Genomic DNA, 20935 nt, shown 5'->3' with positions numbered 1-20935 from the left:
AGAGATCCACTTTATGCTCTGTTTATTTTTCTTCATGTAATAATTTTCTCCACAAAATTTCTAAAATTAAAAGTCGTTTTGGTCACTTGAGACACACACCAACACAGTCAATCAAAAAGCCATTTTGATTCTCTCTTCTTCACTCTCCCCTCCTCTCCTCTCTCTGTTTTAGAAAACCTCTTTTTAATTTCAACGAAATAAACAGAGGAGGAGCTAAGCAGCTATGTCGTCGTCGACGATGAACAGAGGAATCGATATGTTTTCACCAGAGAGTACAAACTGGATCTTTCAAGGAGTCAGAGAAGCCACGTGGACGGCGGAGGAGAACAAACGGTTCGAGAGAGCTCTGGCCTTTCTTGACGACAAAGACAATCCAGAGAGCTGGTTAACGATCGCCGCCTTGATCCCTGGCAAAACCGTAGCTGACGTCATGCAACGGTACAAGGAGCTAGAGGATGACGTCAGCGACATCGACGCCGGACTCATCCCCATTCCTGGCTACGGCGGCGACGCTTCCTCCGGTGCAAACAGTGACTATTTCTTTGGTCTTGAAAACTCCGGCCACGGTTACGGTTATGACTACGTCGTAGGAGGAAAGAGGAGTTCGCCGGCGATGACTGATTGTTTTAGGCCTCCGATACCGGAAAAGGAGCGGAAGAAAGGTGTCCCGTGGACTGAGGATGAACACCGGTAAAACACTCTATCTTAATCTTCTCTTCTTAAACTAGTTCTTGTTGTTTTCTAATTTATGTCTTCTTTTTTTTTGTAACTTCTTTTCTCTAATTCTTTTAGTTAAAGTTTTAATGTTTACTTGATTTGTTTTTTTTACCTTATGTGAAGTTACTTAATTTTTTTGTTTGTTTGGTTTGGGCAGACGATTTCTAATGGGTTTGAAGAAATATGGAAAAGGAGATTGGAGAAACATAGCGAAAAACTTTGTGACAAGTCGAACGCCTACGCAAGTCGCTTCGCATGCTCAGAAATATTTCCTTCGACAGCTCACAGACTGTAAAGACAAAAGAAGGTCAAGCATTCACGATATCACCACTGTTAACATCCCTGACGCAGATGCAACCACCGCATCCGCTCCCACAACACTCTCTTCTACTCCGACGACCAATTCTTCTTTCGACGTTTTCCACCAGCCAAATCCTCATCACGGTTTCGCGTTTGCGCCTGCGTCTAGCTATTATTATAACGCGTTTCCGCAGTGGAGTTAAATCACTTAAGATTCTAGAGTACTACGTCGTCTCGTATAAATTTCTTATATATATTTTCTACGTACATATTACCTATAAATATGCAGGATTGTTGTAAATATTTGTAAGAAAAAGTTTGTGTGGTTGTGCTGTGTTTCATATATTAGGTTTTGGTTGGTTGTAATTTTCAGTTTCACGAGTTTATAATACCAATATTGACCTACATACGCATAATTTGTTTATAACCTTATAGGCATAATTAAGTAAATATTATATTCTTTGAAATTCATATAGTATTATTACCGTTGACTTCAATGTCAAAGCTTGGTGTGAGTCGCTTTTCTTCCCGACAACTTAGGATTAGTTCGAATCAGCATCTAATTCAGTTCGTTATTGTCCAAAAATCCAAATTAAAATAAACTGGCGAAGTATCTGACTATTTATATACTTTTTCAGTTTTTTTGTTTGCTTCATATTCTTCTTCCCATGACTTCGCAGATCGTTCAACACAGAAGAATTATATTCCATTTTCGTGGTTCCATATTACGTCCAATTATTTATCGAATAACTTTGTTTGGATTTCACCTTTTGGTATATAATTACAATTTTTGCATTATCTTATATACTAGTTTATATCAACTATAAAATGAAACAGTAAGAAATGTTATAAAAGCAAATATATTAAAAAGTTTGAATTTACGCCTAATTTTCCCATACTATATATTATATTGTGGTATAGTTCTCTGTGTTTAATTGAAATCAGATCATACCGGAATTTACTAATACCTGACGAGTGTTGCATGCGTCTCAAATATTTGGAGCTTCCAAAACTTGATGAAATAAGTAATACAACAAAACAAAATACTGATGGAAACAAGGTTAGATGGATCACATGCCCACGCACAAAAAAAAACAAGATGGGCTTTTATGTAAGTAAGCCCAAAAGAGAAGAAATAGTGAATGCCCATTCAACTGTGGTCTTAATAAGACCCTTAAAAATTTTAAATTACAATATAAGTCCCTTATTTGTTTTGTTTGATTCATATTACGTACAAAACTCTTAAAAATAGATATCTAAAAGCTACTAGTACGTACGACGAAGTTTTTAACTTTTGATCTAAAACAAAACATTGATTTTTAAAACCAGTGGCCTGTTTCGTAGTTCGTACAAAACACTGTAAAGCCAAAATTTATAATCGTGGTGAGACCCAATCATATCGTTGCGTGTAAGTTGTAACGAAACACAAACTCTATATATCCTAAAAAAAGTCATGATAATAAAGAACGATTCTTATTTTCTTGGCATTTAGAAGAAGAGGCCGAACCACGCTTTCCATATCTTCTTCAACTGAGCGAGACTTCCATAGCCGTACCTAAAACTGACAAAAGTGGATAAAGCAAGTACACTTCCGTTGTCTTTTCAACACAAAAGAAGATATAAACCCGTTGAAAGAATTCTATAATTTTATAAAACATTAATCTAAATAAATTAATCAGAATAAGAGCACACTTTTGTCGGGGAAAATTCAAATTTGTATGAAAGCCTCCTAACAATGAAGTAGTTAATTTATAAGATTCATACATTTAGACGTGCACCTGATATGATTACTTATATATCAGCAGGTAGGCTACATTTAAAAAGAAAAAAAAAAAAATGAACAGTCTAAATTAAAAGTATATACCAAATCAACTATACATATTGTTTTTGTTGGGGTGAAATGTAAAGTATATAACGCGCGCACACAAAGTCATGCAGATCCAACAAAAGAGGTTGTAGCCGCCTTTGTAAAATTGTTATGAGTGTCACCGTGCACTAATCTTAGATATTATTAATTATCTTGCTTTTATATCTAATATTCTAAGTTATTCATCAAATCATTAATAACCTTTGAATCCTACCGTTCATAATTTTGACAGTCGAAGTTGAGAACATAATAAATTAGTTTATTCCGTTACGGAAATGTTAATATAAGATTTGTATTTTTTATGAAATGTTTACAAGATAAAATCATAGAAAACATGTATGGGGTAGTGCTGTGAATTAACCTTCCAACAGGTCTTGTTGTCGGGATAGGATATAAGAAGGAAGAGAGCAATTAACAATGAAACAAATAATCAAAGACCACATTTTTTCCTTTGTCACTCAAACAATACATGTTCTTTGTACCAGCTTGTGTTTTTTTTAATCAAACCGGTTCTAAGGGTAGTTTCGTCATTGACCATACCAATGACGTGGCTTCCGCATCAGATGATTCGCTTTTAGTTATAACCTCCGAAAATAATTTCACTAAACATATAAATAATTGTGTACCTGATTAATTATGCTTTAAATAATTTAGCATGTTGTGCGGTGGACGTAGGTTGGACTCTGAATCACAAACCCCCCGCAGACAATTATGTAATTAACTATTATAAACATTAAACCATAACATTTTCAAATACACAAACTACTGTATTGAAAAACAAATAAAAATAAAAGCGAGGGTTACTACTATTAAAAGTTTCATATTGAAGAAGATATGTGGAGTTAAATTAAGCAAAATTTACAAGTTTTTTAGTCGTTAATTGATTTGAGATACTATATGAATTAATATATGTACCATGTACTTAATGAGTGGAAATTAGGGGGTCACATGCATGCATTATATACGCGTCATTCAATGATTAGCAGACATTAATTAATAAATAAGTTGATGTTAAATTGATTCTGATTAATTAATGAAAAAAGGTAAATGTATCGGTGGTATTGCTCACTCCAAAATATCTGATTAGTGGGGAGTTAAAAATTAGTATTAAGACCTACCACTAAATTGCCGGTTGCTTATATTTAAATTATAAATATAGGATGATGATCATCTATCTATAAGACTACAAACATGAATTCTATTAAATTCATAATCCGTAAAGTCTGTGTATGTATGTTGCAGTACTGGATATTCGTAAGATGAATACATATGATGCCTCTCTCGTAGCTATAGTTTATTTTGTCATGACAAGTACTTTAATTCATCTATATATCTACCATTTGGTATTAATGTGGAAAATATAAATCTTTTTTTTTTCTTCTGTATAGATTAGTGAAAGTGATTTAAAAATGTCCCTACCATAATAAAATGGAGAAAAAATGGTCAAAGCACTCAGTTTTGGTAGATTTTATATATAGATGCATTGAACATGCTTCTTATTAACACGGTTGACTCTTTTTTTTCCCCACCATTCCCTTTAGTCTTCAGTATATAATAATATATCCACCAGTACAGCATATATTTCTTGGAAAGGTTTAAGTAAATATGAATATCCATCCACCAGTTCACTTCAGAAACGATTAGAAGGTTTTTCTATAAACTTGTTTAAAAGATGATGCATCACATATACAGTCTAAATGTCTAATATAAAGAAAAAAACGTACCAAAACCTTATATCAAACTTTTTGTAGCCAAAACCGAACCATCTAAGCAGATAACTAGTACAATATTTCTAGAAATCAAAATTTAATATTTACACCTAAAAAATGTTGGATTTGCAAAATACTATAAAGAATAGGAGGATGTGTCCAGCTAGTGGACTACCTCATAGGCCATGGGGTAACTTTATCTAAAAGCTTTATAATACGACAGCAAAGTGGAGGATGTTGCAATTTTCCTATTTTCTTCAACCTGATTTTTTTTCCCCAAGCTCTTGTTTGATCACAATCTGTTTTTACTATTGTATTTCTTTCTTCTATTTCTTTTCCAACAAGCTCTTGATTGATCAAAAAACAACATGATTTGTCACATATTAAATGAATGCAAAACAAGATATTTGTAAGACATGGTTATAATTTGGTCATTGTATATATGTAGTACATAGAGTCAATCCTAATTTATTTCTCCCCACTAGACATTTATTTTTTCTCATACTATCATATTTATTCTGCTTTTAAATGCCTTTACTAATCCCTTCATGCCGCTAATTTCAATAAGCACCATATTCCAAACTTTTCATCTTTCAACTACTGTAGGAAATTCGTTTGATTTTACAATTATTTTAATGAAAAAACATTAGCTAGGACTATCGTATAAATTTGCAATATAATGTCTTATGTTTTTTTTAGGTATAAATCATAACTAAAGCCAAATCAATTTATGAATGTGTGATAGTATTAATTTGTTATGAAACGTAAGGAGTACTAAATGTGTAAAGATACATATTATAATACAGAATTAAAAAAATTATTAACGTTATTTGTCTATATAGAAGTATCAATCATTTTCCTCATTGTTATTGTTGTTCGTTACTTTGATCATCATTATTAATCACCATATGAAGGGATTATAACTAATTGTTGCTGTCAGACGCGAATCAGACTTGAGAATAAGCAATGATTAGGAAAAAATTAGTATTTTATTGGAAATGCAGTTGAATACTAGTAGTACTAATTTATTTCCTTAAAAATCAATAATTGTTACAATTATAGTAGTTGAAATTTGATATGCTTCTTAAAAGACCAAATTTATTGTAGTTGGAGAAGAAATAATGAATGACCATGTTTCATGTTATTTGAGTTGATAATGGACCATATGATAATTATTAAGTCATTAAATGTTTTTGTTCTTTGAAATGACCAACTAGAATCAATGCGAAAGACACATAGCGTATTTGATGTGTCACATTTACACTTACAGAGAACAATTTATCTATGTGATTCTCAGCTCAGCTGACAAGACATTATGTACATTTCAAACCGAGTTATTTAAAATAGTGCGTAGAAGTTAATAGAAAGTTGAGTAATCAAATTCCAAATTTCATTCGATACCATTTTAATAGTCATTTCAGTATAGCAGTAATTAACCATGAAAATGAAAAAAGTTATTACTATAACAAACAGTTAATTAGTGATAGAAATACTAGTACTGTATATTACAAATCTTATCGTTATACTATATGAGATATATGTATATCTATGTTAACAAGACAAAATTAGACAAGCCCTTTCTTTAGTCGTTATATCACCGAACAAAACAGCTTATGTTCCCCGTACAATTAATCTTGGGATCTAAAACAAGTGAAAAGGCAGACTTCTTTAGTTTCCTATGAGATTTTGTATTGTCATAAGATTATATATATTTTTATTTTTATTTTTATTTTTTTTTTTTGTGGGAGCTTTTTCATTAAATTATTTTCCGAGTAAAGAAAAGAAGGAGTAGGTCATAACGCTCCATCTGTTCCCATGGAGGCTATCTGTCCTTTCTTCTTCTTCCGACCAAACACGTCCTCTCCTGCCCTCCATTCTTTTCTATTATTTCTCTTCCTGTCTTCCATATATATGTAAAGGTTTTATATGTGTTATATACTATAGCTGTAATCTATGCATGCATGGAAAGATAAATATGTATATAATTTTCCAAAAAAAATTGTATATAACTTATTTGTTTTGTATGTTTTTGTTGTTGTTAAAATTCTACGATTTTTAAGTATGAAAAGTAACAATATACTCTAAACTAAAGACATTTGAGATTTTGGGGTAAAAAAAAAAACAAACAAAAACTTATAAAATTTTGACGAAGCAAAAAAGAATAGTGTTTGTAATCGTCTTTCGATTTGAAATTTCAAACGGAAAATTGACATATGCATGTCTTTATAAAAATACCAAACTACACAGTTATCTAACATAAATGATAAAAACAAAACATATTCTGCTCGTGAAAACGAAGTTAACACTTATTTAGAAAATTAGAAAGCATTCATTCATTCTAAACTTATAATCGAGGTAAGAATGTGCGATTGGTATAAGTTTTTTTTCATATTATTTTATAGAGTTAATAATATAAAAATATCACCGAAACTTTCATCTTAGTTTTTATACTTATCTTCCAAATTTATTATGATTATAGATAAAGAAAAAAAAAATCAAAAAAAGAATAGGACAAAAAAGATATACATAGTAGTAACCACCCAAGTTCATGAATCAAACCATAGGGTCCGGGTCCGACCACTATATAAACCCCTTTCCCCCATAACTCTCTCTACTCCTCACCAATAGATACACCTCCCACTCTAATCTATCCTCATCTCAATTTTTTTTTTTTTTTAAAATGCCAAATAGTTCAGTAACAGAAATTTCAAAATGCATAGTGCATCCGGAGAAAAAGTCCACCGTCCCCGATCTCCGTCTCTCCGTCTCCGATCTCCCTATGCTCTCATGTCATTACATTCAAAAAGGCGTCCTCCTCACTAGCCCTCCTTCTTCCTTTTCTTTCGAAGACCTTGTCTCCTCTCTCCGCCGTTCTCTCTCCTCCACTCTATCAATTTTCCCCGCTCTAGCCGGTCGTTTCTCCACCAGTCCCGCCGGTCACATTTACATCGTCTGTAACGACGCCGGCGTTGATTTCGTCGCCGCTTCCGCCAAACGCGTCAGAGTCTCTGACCTTCTCGTCCCAGGTAAAGACGTTCCTCTCCTATTCCGTGAGTTTTTCGTCTTCGAGCGTCTCGTTAGTTACAACGGCCACCACAAGCCTCTCGCCGCTGTCCAAGTGACGGAGCTCGAAGACGGTGTTTTCATCGGATGCACCGTGAATCACTCCGTTACCGACGGAACCTCCTTTTGGCATTTCTTCAACACCTTCGCTGATGTCACCAGCGGCGCTTGTAAGATCAAACACCTTCCCGATTTCTCCCGTCACACCGTCTTCGACTCTCCGGCTGTTTTACGAGTCCCTCCCGGTGGTCCGCGTGTCACTTTCGACGCCGATCAGCCTCTCCGGGAGAGGATTTTTCATTTCAGCAGAGACGCCATTTCCAAACTCAAACAGAGGAGCAACTACAGAGTTAACGGAATCGAAACCAACGACGGAAAGAAATGTAACGGTAACAAAGATATTAACGGAAATATAACAACCGTTCTGGAGAGTATTTTGAAATCGGATGCGAATAAGAAGAATCATGATCGAACGGCTGAGATTTCGTCGTTTCAATCTCTCAGCGCTCAGCTATGGCGATCCGTTACAAGAGCTAGGAACCTCGATCCGAGCAAGACGACGACGTTTCGAATGGCGGTTAATTGCCGGCACAGGCTTGAGCCTAAGATGGATCCTTACTACTTCGGAAACGCGATACAGAGCATACCGACGTTGGCGTCCGCGGGAGATCTGCTGAGCAAAGATCTCCGGTGGTCCGCCGAACAATTACACAGAAACGTGGTGGCGCACGACGACGCGACGGTACGCCGTGGAATCGCTGCTTGGGAAAGCGATCCGAGGCTGTTCCCTCTGGGGAATCCGGACGGAGCTTCGATTACGATGGGGAGCTCGCCGAGATTCCCGATGTACGACAACGATTTCGGATGGGGAAAGCCACTAGCGGTGAGGAGCGGAGGAGCGAACAAATTCGACGGGAAAATCTCGGCGTTTCCCGGCAGAGAAGGGAACGGAAGCGTAGATCTGGAAGTGGTTTTGGCGCCGGAGACTATGGCTGGGATTGAGAAGGATGCTGAGTTTATGCAATACGTATCAGAAGTCACTTACGAGTGTTGAAAGCGACGCCGTTTTTGGCTTGGTCTTCTTCTTCTGATGATACAAAAGAAAAATAAAATATCTAAAAGCTGATGATAGAGGAACTTGATGATGGCATGGCACTTTGAACGGTTGAGATTTATCCACCAATATTAGATATATCTTGATCTAAGAGCTGTGAAGCGACGGCGTCTTATGAGTCATAATACTTTTTACTGGTCTTTTGTTGTTTCTTCTCCACTGGGCACGTTCTTAATGTGACCCTTATTGTTAATGTACAAAATCCCGTCTTTTTCATTCCGATAATGGAGCTCTTTTTCTTCTAAATTAAATTAAACAATCTTGTAGAGTAATCAATTTAGAAACTTTTACAGTATTAAGAAAAAAATAGAACTCCGACAAAATAATTGACCTTTGGACTATCTTTAATCGTATTGTTTTGGGGCAAAGTAGGAATGGGACCCAGCCCATGCTTGTAGGTTGTCCACTTGTAACAAAAGGCCCAATTCATTAGCGATCAATGGGCCTATTGATAGGATAATGCGTCCTTGTGCCTCCTCCTCCAGTGACTAGTATCGACCTTGTGCACGTTTTGTTGTCGCCAACAACTAACAATTTGGTTTCTTTTTCACTTTGAATTTTCTGATAAGAGTTTGTCCATAGGTCGGTCATCTCACTCTTGTGAGAAGAGCTTAAGCGTAACGACGCCATTATTGTGGCTCTTATCGATCCGGATTTGGATTTGGATTGAATTGGACTGAGGTTTTTTTTTTTTTTCTTTCTTTTCCACATTTACTATCGAGCCATGAAGGTCCAAAACTAAATGATACCGAGCCATGAAGGTCCAACTAAATGCTTTTCCACATTCCGTTTAATTTATGTTACAACTTCTTATTTTGAGTTTTGAACTTTTTGACCAAAGAAATTTTTTTTTTTTACAACTTAAAAATTTTTCATCATACAAAGCATCTTAACAATATATCATATAATTATAATTTATTTAAATTTTTACAACAATTTACTTGTTAAAATCTTAAAAATTGATTAGAAGTGTAAAAGTTTATGTGAATTACATGAAAAAAAAGGAAATTTGTTTCTTTTTCTTTTTTACTAACAATGACATTTCTTGTTCCTTATTTATTATGCAAAACAATACTTTTATTACATATAAATAAAAAAAAACACAAAAGTAGTGATCTAAAAAAATACACTAAAACCCTAAAGGCCAAACCAAGTTTTACAATTTACAACATCAACTTAAATAAGCAAATCCCAAGTAAGATAAAAACACAACATTAGCCAAACAAGAGGACTTTCAGCAAAAGAAACCATAAACGATCAATTCTTCATTGCTTATCCTACACGTTAACTTCCGGTACTGGAAACAGTCGTTTAACCAACCAATTGATTGGTCCCAAAACCTGTACCTTCTTTTTCCTCCAGAACCAAATCGCTGCACTGTACTGTTCATTGCGTATCTTTGTCGTTGCTGCTCTCCAGTCATATTTCTCCGTTTCTTCTCTTGCCGCTTTTCCAATTATCTCTCTTGTTTCACTGTCGTGCAATAGATTTCTCAGCTTTGTCACGCAGTCTTCAACATCTCCAGGGTTGAACAGAAACCCGGTTTTTCCCTCCTAGAAACATCAGAAGAAATTAAGGGGCAAAAACATCAGAATCAAATGTACTTTGGTTCGCCCATTACATAACAACATCAAGCTTTTATATGTGCAATGATTTGGTTTGACAGCAAAATTCTAATTCAGATAGTTCACTGACCTGATCTTCAGGGATTATATCAGGGATTCCACCGGCACGGGCCGCAACAACAGGAAGTCCTGAAGCCATTGCCTCAAGAACCACAAGACCAAGTGTCTCTGACTCTGATGGCATCACAAACACATCTCCGCTTGCGTAGGCTTGTGAGAGTTCATCGCCTTGTAACATTCCAGTGAAAACAGCTGGCATTCCGGTAAACAACTTCTCAAGATCCTCTCTTTAAGAAAACCAAACCGATAAACAAAATTACAATGTTGTTGTCTATAGAAATCTTTAGATGACAGTATGACCAATCTTTAACAAAATTAGTACTTGTATGGTCCATCTCCAATGAAAGCAATCCGAGCTTCAGGTAATTTGTCCATTACACTGCACACAAATTTCTTAATTTTAGAATTGGATACACCACATAAAAGGAGGTAGTTCAGTATCAAGCTACAAAAATCTAACCTTTTTAGAAGCTCCAAACTCTTTTCTACGCCAATACGACCTACATGGATCACTAGTGGCTTTTCTGGTTCGCCATTGCTGTTAATAACAAAGCATTAAACATTAATTAGCAGGGAAAGTATCAATGTTATATAATCTACACAACAAAAGTTTATTCTATTTTTACCTCAGTCTTATACGCATTTCTTGAGAACGGAAACGGGGATTGAAGCTTTCTGAATCAACACCCTTATTCCAAAGTCGAAGTTGATTAGCTTCAAAATATTTAAAAGAAGAAGAAAATGTTAGTTTTAAACAATCACAAAGTTTGCTTGACAATGTAATGTTTTATCTCTCTTCACCTGCAGTTGCACCAGCTGCTATAAGATCTTTTCCAATGGCAGCGGAAGGAACTAATGTAAGATCAGACGCTCTGTGAAGGAATCCTGATAAAAGCTTATTTAAGTTAGTTACATATCACATTACAATAACCAGATAAAAAAGAAGGGAATTTCGAAATTTGAGAAGCGGAATTTACATACTTATTATAGACCACATTGGTTTTACCAACCAACTAAAAGTGTATCTTGGGATGTATCTGCACATCAACAGTTCAACACAAGATTAATCTTCAGAATCATCTCGATAAATCATGAGTTATAAGCCAAAATTTCGGACAACAATTTAAATGAGGCAGATAAAGAACTTACACAGGGACGTGTGTGTGGTAAGACATTACTATAGGTACAGATAGCATTTTTGCTATTGCCAGAGCCCCAAAAACCTTAAAAATCGAGTCATAGAAAAAAACTAGAAAGGTCAAACTGTGGATTCTCAACTTCACTGTTGTGCTAATGTTTAAGTGATGTTAGATTTATCAAGGGCTTTACCATTATCCCGGGAGATGAAGCGTGTATAATGTCAGGCTTAAAACGTGCAATTTCAGAGATGATTCTTGGACTAAGCGCAAGAGAAAGGGGAACCTTTTGGTAATAAGGGCAAGGGAAGCTGCATAACAGAGCGAGAAATTAGCGATACTACCAAATTAAAAAGCATCAACTGAGTATTTCAGTGAACTATAAATGTTGTCACCTTCTTGATCCAATGACTTTGGCTCCGTAAAACTCATCTGGAACACCTTCATGTGTGGTCACAACTATAACCTATGAAGCAAAACGGTTAAATCAGGTAAAGAAAGGGAATAGTTTTTCACTTTACACGTAATTCTAATTCTGGAAAAAAGTATTAGCTCACTTTAGATCATACTAGAATTAGATAATTTATAGTAGTATTCTAAGAAGAAAAGAACAAACCTCGTCACCCATTTCACGCAGGTACCTAATGAAATTCTGGAATCTGTTTTTGTAACCGGAGACATAGCTGCGAAATCAAATACAACAAAAATCAACTTCAAATTAAACTCCTCAGACATATATAAATCTGAATACGTAAAAACTCAAAACCGGATATGACACTGGTTTTGGCGATCCCATCGTTGCTAAAGTTGTAGAATTTATCATTACAAATAACATCGAAAAAAAAAACAATACAGGAAAGTCAACTACTAATTAAGAATTTTAAGACAATCCGTTTTCACAGAGACATTTCGTCGAACACAAAGCAGGCAAGAAGAAACTGTGAATACAACAAAGAAAAAAAAGCAAAGAGATAGACGACGACTTACGCAAACGGGGAAGGCTCGACAAAGAGAGCAATTCTCCTGGGCTTGGAGAGAGACTCAGGATCAAGAAGCGGAGCTTCAATCTCCGATTCTTCATCATCATCCCTGACTTCAGTAATAGTCATATCGTCCGAAGCAGAAACAGCAGCGTGCCTTCTGATCAGCTTAGTTTTTTTGCGAAGGAAGCTAGTGGGTGGTGGTACTCTCTGGTGGTGACACGAGGCACGGAAGGAGGAGACAGGGGAATGGAGAACAAAAGAACACCTGGGAGAAGAACAAGTGGTTGCAGAGGAAGAAGAACAAGTGTTGATGATGGTCGTCGTGCTAGGAGGAGATAGAGAAAGATTTATAAAGAGAGAAGAACAGGTCATTGCTTTTTTTCTTCTTCTCTTTATAAATTATTTAATTTTTGCTGAGGATTTGGGATGTGTCTCTGTTATAATCGATTTTTTTTTTTTGTGTGTGTGTGTGTGTGTGAGGGATCGAAGAAAGAATCTGAAGAAGACGAAAATGTTAAACAAATGGTATATCCTCTTTTTCTGACGCTCAGATTTTAAGCATATGCTTCAATTTGATGTCTTTGTTCTCTGTTTTTTTTATATAAATATATTTTATTTTTCTTAACTCGAAATATATCATTAATTTGTTTTTTTTCTTCTAAAATATCCAAAACAATCTTAATTCCCCGAAATCTATTATAATTTATTTACTTTTTATGAGATATATTTGTTATATATATTGACTGGTTATTCTAGTATAAATCTATATTATACGAATTTAAAATCTGGTTCATAGCACTGTAAAGATACTAATCATTGTTGTTATGTTGTTGTTGTATAATGGTTTTATTGCATATATAAATTGTAATTAAAAGATGGCAACACTTTCATTAAAAGAGTGGTACCAATTTGAGTTTTACCCCTTTATAGTGATTGATATGGTGGTGCTATTATTATTATTACTAACGAGACAAAAATATTTGAAGAAGCGGCCAACGAATTTGATTTTGGATATTTGTTAAGTGATTATAGGTGAATGAATGATTCTCTCCCATCATTATTTTATTACAAGCACATGTCCACAGGACCACACATATGGCTTACTCCGACCATGATATTCTGAGAGACCCTTTTAATAATCATTTATATAATAACTACACATATAAAGCCTATTTTTGTATAACGATCATGCGCACCAAAATTCAATTCTCAATAAGAAAACGCAATTTTTTGTTATATTTTTACATTTTTATTCTTCTGAGGCTAGTATATGTTTTGACGATGATGATAACAGTCACAAACTAACGTACTCCTCAAGACAAAAATTTGACTTTGTTTTATTGTTTGGTCAATAGGCAATAGTTTTCGTTACGTATCATATCATATCATTAGCCGCGCTAATTACTTCGAATATATCTATCTACTTACTTGTAGATCGATATAAACTAAAACTCAAATCGATACGCCAAGACAACGTTATATATGTTATTTTTATATTTCTGATAAACTAATGCCAAAAAAAAAAAAAATGAAAAAGATGGGACAAAAAATAGAAATATGGTATCTGAAATCTATTCCATTGAATATTCGTCTGATATTGAGGCATCTTTATCTGATATTTATACACCATACAAAATGCTTGGCTGTCCCATATGCCTCATTTGCATGTGGAAGATCTATACTTGAAGAATAGTGATTTTTTTCGATTACCAAATATAATTTAGGAGATAATTTATGATTTCTCCGGTTTTTTATTCTAATCTTTAAAAGTTAGCACATACAAAAACGTATTGTTCCTCCATATATATCAAATTTTTACATAACAGAAAAACGTCATATGATCTAAATTACTATTTTACTCAATGACAACATGATTGCTTTCAATATTTCTGATGACATATTTTATTGTTTAGACTTTTTAATACAAAATCAGAAAATCGTATGACATGATGAACTGATGATGAGCCATATATATAGCTATTACACTAAATGGGCTAACTTGGGCCCATATTATTTTTAGTCCAACGTTCCTTCGGGCCCAAATAAATATGACTCAGAAAACAAAATATCAGAATTACAGAAATATAGTATATATAAAAAATTTGAGAATATCATTATTTCGTTAAATCTATTATTCATTTAGGTATCAAAATTACTATTCATTCAGAAATTACAGTTACTATTTATTAAGGGGTTAGAATTACTATTCACTTAGGGTTTCAAGTACATAATTACAATTTATTTAAGAGTTACTATTCAGTTAGGGTTTAGAATACATGATTACTATTCATTGTTTAGGGGGTTACCATTCATTTATGGTTTACTACTAATTTAGGGTATAGGTTACTATTCATTTAGGGTTAGGTAGGGTTAGGTATAGGATTACTATTCATTTAGAGTATATTGTTACTATTCATTTTAGGGTTTGAGGTTAGGGACTATTCATTTAGGGAAAGTGTTTCTATTCTTTTAGATGTTAGGGTTACTATTCATTTAGGGTAGGGTTACAATTCACTTAGAGGTTAGGGTACAATTCATTTGCGATATAAGGTTACTATTCATTTAGGGGTTAGGGTAATATTCATTTAGAGCTATATGGTAACTATTCATTTAGGGGTTAGGGTAACTATTCAATTGTGGTATATGGTTACTATTCATTTTGGGAGGTTACTATTTATTTTAGGGGTTAGGGTTATTATTCATTTAGGGGTTAGGGTTACTATTCATTTAGTGCTATATGGTTACTATTCATTTAAGGATTATGGTTACAATTCATTTAGGGGTTAGGGTTACAATTCATTTAGGGTTCATTTAGGGGTTAGGATTACTATGAATTTTAGGGGTTAGGGTTACAATTCATTTAGGGGTTAGGGTAACTACTAATTTAGGGGTTAGGGTTACTATACTAATTTAGGGGTTAGGGTTACTATTCATTTGAGGGGTTAGGGTTACTGTTCCTTTAGGGTTTGGGTTATAATTCATTTAGGGGTTTTGGGTTCCTATTCATTTTAGGGGTTATGGGTACTATTCATTTAGGCGTTATGTTTACTATTCATTTTAGGGGTTAGGGTTACTAATTTTACGGGTTAGGGTTACTATTCATTTAGGGGTTATGGTTACTATTCATTTAGGGGTTATGGTTTAGGGTTTAGGGGATGGGTTACTATTCATTTTAGGGGTGATGGTTACTATTCATTTAGGGGTTAGGGTTACTATTCATTTTAGGGGTTAGTGTTACTACTAATTTAGGGGTTAGTGTTACTATACTAATTTAGGGGTTAGGGTTACTATACTAATTTAGGAGTTAGGGTTATTATTTATTTGTGGGGTTAGGGTTACTATTCCTTTTTAGGGGTTAGAGTTACTATTCATTTAGGGTTAGGGTTATAATTCATTTAGGGGTTTTGGGGTCCTATTCATTTTAGGGGTTATGGGAACTATTCATTTAGGGGTTAGGTTTACTATTCATTTTAGGGGTTAGGGTTTAGGGTTTAGGGTTACTATTCATTTTAAGGGTTAGGGTTACCATTCATTTAGGGGTTAGGGTTACCATTCATTTACGGGCTGGGTTACTATTCATTTTAGTGTTGATTGTTACTATTCATTTTAGGGGTTAGGGTTACTACTAATTTAGGGGTTAGGATTGCTATACTAATTTAGGGGTTAGGGGTACTATTCATTTGAGGGGTTAGGGTTACTATTCCTTTTTAGGGGTTAGGGTTACTATTCATTTAGGGTTAGGGTTATAATTCATTTAGGGGTTTTGGGTTCCTATTCATTTTAGGGGTTATGGGAACTATTCATTTAGGGGTTAGGTTTACTATTCATTTTAGGGGTTAGGGTTTAGGGTCTAGGGTTTAGGTGTTAAGGTTACCATTCATTTTAAGGGTTAGGGTTAGCATTCATTTAGGGGTTAGGGTTACTATTCATTTAGGGGCTGGGTTACTACTAATTTATGTGTTAGGGTTGCTATACTAATTTAGGGGTTAGGGGTACTATTCATTTGAGGGGTTAGGGTTACTATTCCTGTTTAGGGGTTAGGGATACTATTCATTTAGGGTTAGGATATTATTCATTTAGGGGTTTTGGGTTCCTATTCATTTTAGGGGTTATGGGAACTATTCATTTAGGGGTTAGGTTTACTATTCATTTTAGGGGTTAGGGTTACTAGTTTTAAGGGTGAGGGTTATTATTCATTTTAGGGGTTATGGTTACTATTCATTTTAGGGGTTAGGGTTACTATTCATTTAGGGGTGATGGTTACTATTCATTTAAGGGGTTATGGATACTATTCATTTTAGGGGTTAGGGTTTCATTTAGGGGTTATGGTTACTATTCATTTTAGGGGTTAGGGTTACTATTCATTTAGGGGTGATGGTTACTATTCATTTTAGGGGTTAGGGTTTAGGGTTTAGGGTTACTATTCATTTTAGGGGTTAGGGTTACCATTCATTTAGGGGTTATGGTGTAGGGTTTAGGGGATGGGTTACTATTTATTTTAGGGGTGATGGTTACTATTCATTTTAGGGGTTAGGGTTACTATTCATTTAGGGGTTAGGGTTACTATTCATTTTAGGGGTTAGGGTTACTACTAATTTAAGGGTTAGGGTTACTATACTAATTTAGGGGTTAGGGGTACTATTCATTTGAGGGGTTAGAGTTACTATTCCTTTTTAGGGGTTAGGGTTACTATTCATTTAGGGTTAGGGTTATAATTCATTTAAGGGTTTTGGGTTCCTATTCCTTTTAGGGGTTATGGGTACTATTCATTTAGGGGTTAGGTTTACTATTCATTTTAGGGGTTAGGGTTACTAAATTTAGGGGTGAGGGTTACTATTCATTTTAGTGGTTATGGTTACTATTCATTTTAGGGGTTAGGGTTACTATTCATTTAGGGGTGATGGTTACTAGTCATTTTAGGGGTTATGGTTACTATTCATTTTAGGGGTTAGGGTTACTATTCATTTAGGGGTTAGTGTTACTATTCATTTAGGGGTTAGGGTTAATATTCATTTAGGGGTTTAGGTTTCAATATTCATTTAGGGGTTGTGATTAGTTTTCGTTTTAGGGGTTAGGGTTATTATTCATTTAGGGGTTAGGATTTAGTATTCATTTTAGGGGTTAGGGTTAGTGCTACTTTTATTTTGGGGTTAGATTTAATATTAATTTTAGGGTTTATGGTTCATGGTTATTATTCATTTAGAGTTTAGAGTTTCTATTCATTTAGGGTATAGGGGTTAGGGTTACTATACTAATTTAGGGGTTAGGGTTACTATTCCTTTTAGGTGTTAGGGTTACTATTCATTTAGGGTTAGGGTTTTAATTCATTTAGGGGTTTTGGGTTTTTATTCATTTTAGGGGTTATGGGTACTATTCATTTAGGGGTTAGGTTTAATACATTTTAGGGGGTTAGGGTTTAGGGTTACTATTCATTTTAGGGGTTAGGGTTTAGGGTTTAGGATTACTATTTATTTTAGGGGTTAGGGTTTAGGGTTACTATTCATTTTAGGGGTTAGGGTTTAGGGTTTAGGATTACTATTTATTTTAGGGGTTAGGGTTACCATTCATTTAGGGGTTAGGGTTACTATTCATTTAGGGGTTATGGTGTAGGGTTTAGGGGATGGGTTACTATTTATTTTAGGGGTGATGGTTACTATTCATTTAGGGGTTAGGGGTACTATTCATTTGAGGGGTTAGGGTTACTATTCCTTTTTAGGGGTTAGGGTTACTATTCATTTAGGGTTAGGGTTATAATTCATTTAGGGGTTTTGGGTTCCTATTCATTTTAGGGGTTATGGGAACTATTCATTTAGGGGTTAGGTTTACTATTCATTTTAGGGGTTAGGGTTTAGGGTCTAGGGTTTAGGTGTTAAGGTTACCATTCATTTTAAGGGTTAGGGTTAGCATTCATTTAGGGGTTAGGGTTACTATTCATTTAGGGGCTGGGTTACTACTAATTTATGTGTTAGGGTTGCTATACTAATTTAGGGGTTAGGGGTACTATTCATTTGAGGGGTTAGGGTTACTATTCCTGTTTAGGGGTTAGGGATACTATTCATTTAGGGTTAGGATATTATTCATTTAGGGGTTTTGGGTTCCTATTCATTTTAGGGGTTATGGGAACTATTCATTTAGGGGTTAGGTTTACTATTCATTTTAGGGGTTAGGGTTACTAGTTTTAAGGGTGAGGGTTATTATTCATTTTAGGGGTTATGGTTACTATTCATTTTAGGGGTTAGGGTTACTATTCATTTAGGGGTGATGGTTACTATTCATTTAAGGGGTTATGGATACTATTCATTTTAGGGGTTAGGGTTTCATTTAGGGGTTATGGTTACTATTCATTTTAGGGGTTAGGGTTACTATTCATTTAGGGGTGATGGTTACTATTCATTTTAGGGGTTAGGGTTTAGGGTTTAGGGTTACTATTCATTTTAGGGGTTAGGGTTACCATTCATTTAGGGGTTATGGTGTAGGGTTTAGGGGATGGGTTACTATTTATTTTAGGGGTGATGGTTACTATTCATTTAGGGGTTAGGGTTACTATTCATTTTAGGGGTTAGGGTTACTACTAATTTAAGGGTTAGGGTTACTATACTAATTTAGGGGTTAGGGGTACTATTCATTTGAGGGGTTAGGGTTACTATTCCTTTTTAGGGGTTAGGGTTACTATTCATTTAGGGTTAGGGTTATAATTCATTTAGGGGTTTTGGGTTCCTATTCATTTTAGGGGTTATGGGAACTATTCATTTAGGGGTTAGGTTAACTATTCATTTTAGGGGTTAGGGTTTAGGGTCTAGGGTTTAGGTGTTAGGGTTACTGTTCATTTTACTGTTGATTGTTACTATTCATTTAGGGATTAGGGTTACTACTAATTTATGGGTTAGGGTTGCTATACTAATTTAGGGGTTAGGGGTACTATTCATTTGAGGGGTTAGGGTTACTATTCCTTTTTAGGGGTTAGGGTTACTATTCATTTAGGGTTAGGTTTATAATTCATTTAGGGGTTTTGGGTTCCTATTCATTTCAGGGGATATGGGAACTATTCATTTAGGGGTTAGGTTTACTATTCATTTTATGGGTTAGGGTTACTAATTTTAGGGGTGAGGGTTACTATTCATTTTAGGGGTTATGGTTACTATTCATTTTAGGGGTTAGGGTTACTATTCATTTAGGGGTGATGGTTACTATTCATTTTAGGGGTTATGGTTACTATTCATTTTTGCGGTTAGGGTTTCATTTAGGGGTTATGGTTACTATTCATTTTAGGGGTTAGGGTTACTATTCATTTAGGGGTTATGGTTACTATTCATTTTAGGGGTTAGGGTTACTATTCATTTAGGGGTGATGGTTAGTTTTCATTTTAGGGGTTATGGTTACTATTCATTTTAGGGGTTAGGGTTACTATTCATTTAGGATTTAGGGTTTAGATTCATTTTAGGGGTTAGTGTTACTATTTATTTAGGGGTTTAGGTTTTAGTATTCATTTAGGGATTGTGATTATTTTTCTTTTTAGAGGTTAGGGATATTATTCATTTAGGGGTTAGGGTTTAGTATTCATTTTAGGGGTTAGGGTTAGTGCTACTTTTATTTTGGGGTTAGATTTAATATTAATTTTAGGGTTTATGGTTTATGATTATTATTCATATAGAGTTTAGGGGATGGGTTACTATTCGTTTTAAGGGTTAGTGTTACTATTCATTTTAGGGGTTAGGGTTACTATATTAATTTAGGGGTTAGGGTTACTATTCATTTAAGGGGTTAGGGTTACTATTCATTTTTAGGGGTTAGGGGTACTATTCATTTAGGGTAAGGGTTATAATTCATTTGAGGGGTTAGGGTACTATTCCTTTTTAGGGGTTAGGGTTACTATTCATTTAGGGTTAGTTTTATAATTCATTTAGGGGTTTTGGGTTCCTATTCATTTTAGGGGTTATGGGTACTATTCATTTAGGGGTTAGGTTTACTATTCATTTTAGAGTTTAGGATTTAGGATTACTAATTTTAGGGGTTATGGTTACTATTCATTTAGGTGTTAGGGTTACTATTCATTTATGGGTTCTGGTTTAGGGTTTAGGGGATGGGTTACTATTCAATTTAGGGATTAGGGTTACTATACTAATTTAGGGGTTAGGGTTACTATTCATTTGAGGGGTTAGGGTTACTATTCCTGTTAGGGGTTAGGGTTACTATTCATTTAGGGTGAGGGTAATAATTCATTTAGGGGTTTTGGGTTCCTATTCATTTTAGGGGTTAGGGTTACTAATTTTAGGGGTGAGGGTTACTATTCATTTTAGTGGTTATGGTTACTATTCATTTTAGGGGTTAGGGTTACTATTCATTTAGGGGTGATGGTTACTA

At 34.8% G+C, this 20935-nt stretch overlaps 3 protein-coding genes across 3 annotated transcripts; 2 read left to right on the top strand and 1 right to left on the bottom strand.

Annotated features, from left to right (window-relative positions):
* LOC104734186 (transcription factor DIVARICATA-like) lies at window positions 1-1424 on the top strand. Its single transcript, XM_010453711.2, has 2 exons — window positions 1-690; window positions 875-1424. Exons 1-2 carry the CDS (start codon window positions 224-226, stop codon window positions 1218-1220), a joined length of 813 nt encoding a protein of 270 aa, XP_010452013.1. The 5' UTR covers window positions 1-223; the 3' UTR covers window positions 1221-1424.
* On the top strand, window positions 7115-9042 carry LOC104734185 (uncharacterized acetyltransferase At3g50280-like). Its single transcript, XM_010453710.2, has one exon. It carries the CDS (start codon window positions 7274-7276, stop codon window positions 8708-8710), a length of 1437 nt encoding a protein of 478 aa, XP_010452012.1. The 5' UTR covers window positions 7115-7273; the 3' UTR covers window positions 8711-9042.
* On the bottom strand, window positions 9880-12946 carry LOC104734184 (sulfoquinovosyl transferase SQD2). Its single transcript, XM_010453709.2, has 12 exons — window positions 12579-12946; window positions 12208-12274; window positions 11987-12057; window positions 11785-11902; window positions 11605-11678; window positions 11437-11492; window positions 11257-11340; window positions 11082-11169; window positions 10916-10993; window positions 10778-10834; window positions 10466-10682; window positions 9880-10323 (listed from the first exon to the last, which is right to left on the bottom strand). The coding sequence occupies exons 1-12, from the start codon at window positions 12944-12946 to the stop codon at window positions 10048-10050; spliced, it is 1554 nt and encodes a 517-aa protein (XP_010452011.1). The 3' UTR covers window positions 9880-10047.

The sequence above is a fragment of the Camelina sativa genome, chromosome 13 (assembly GCF_000633955.1).
Source record: "Camelina sativa cultivar DH55 chromosome 13, Cs, whole genome shotgun sequence".
NCBI classification, from domain to species: Eukaryota; Viridiplantae; Streptophyta; class Magnoliopsida; order Brassicales; family Brassicaceae; genus Camelina; species Camelina sativa.
The sequence above is the reverse complement of the archived record's forward strand: the minus strand, read 5'-3'. Positions and strand labels throughout refer to the sequence as shown.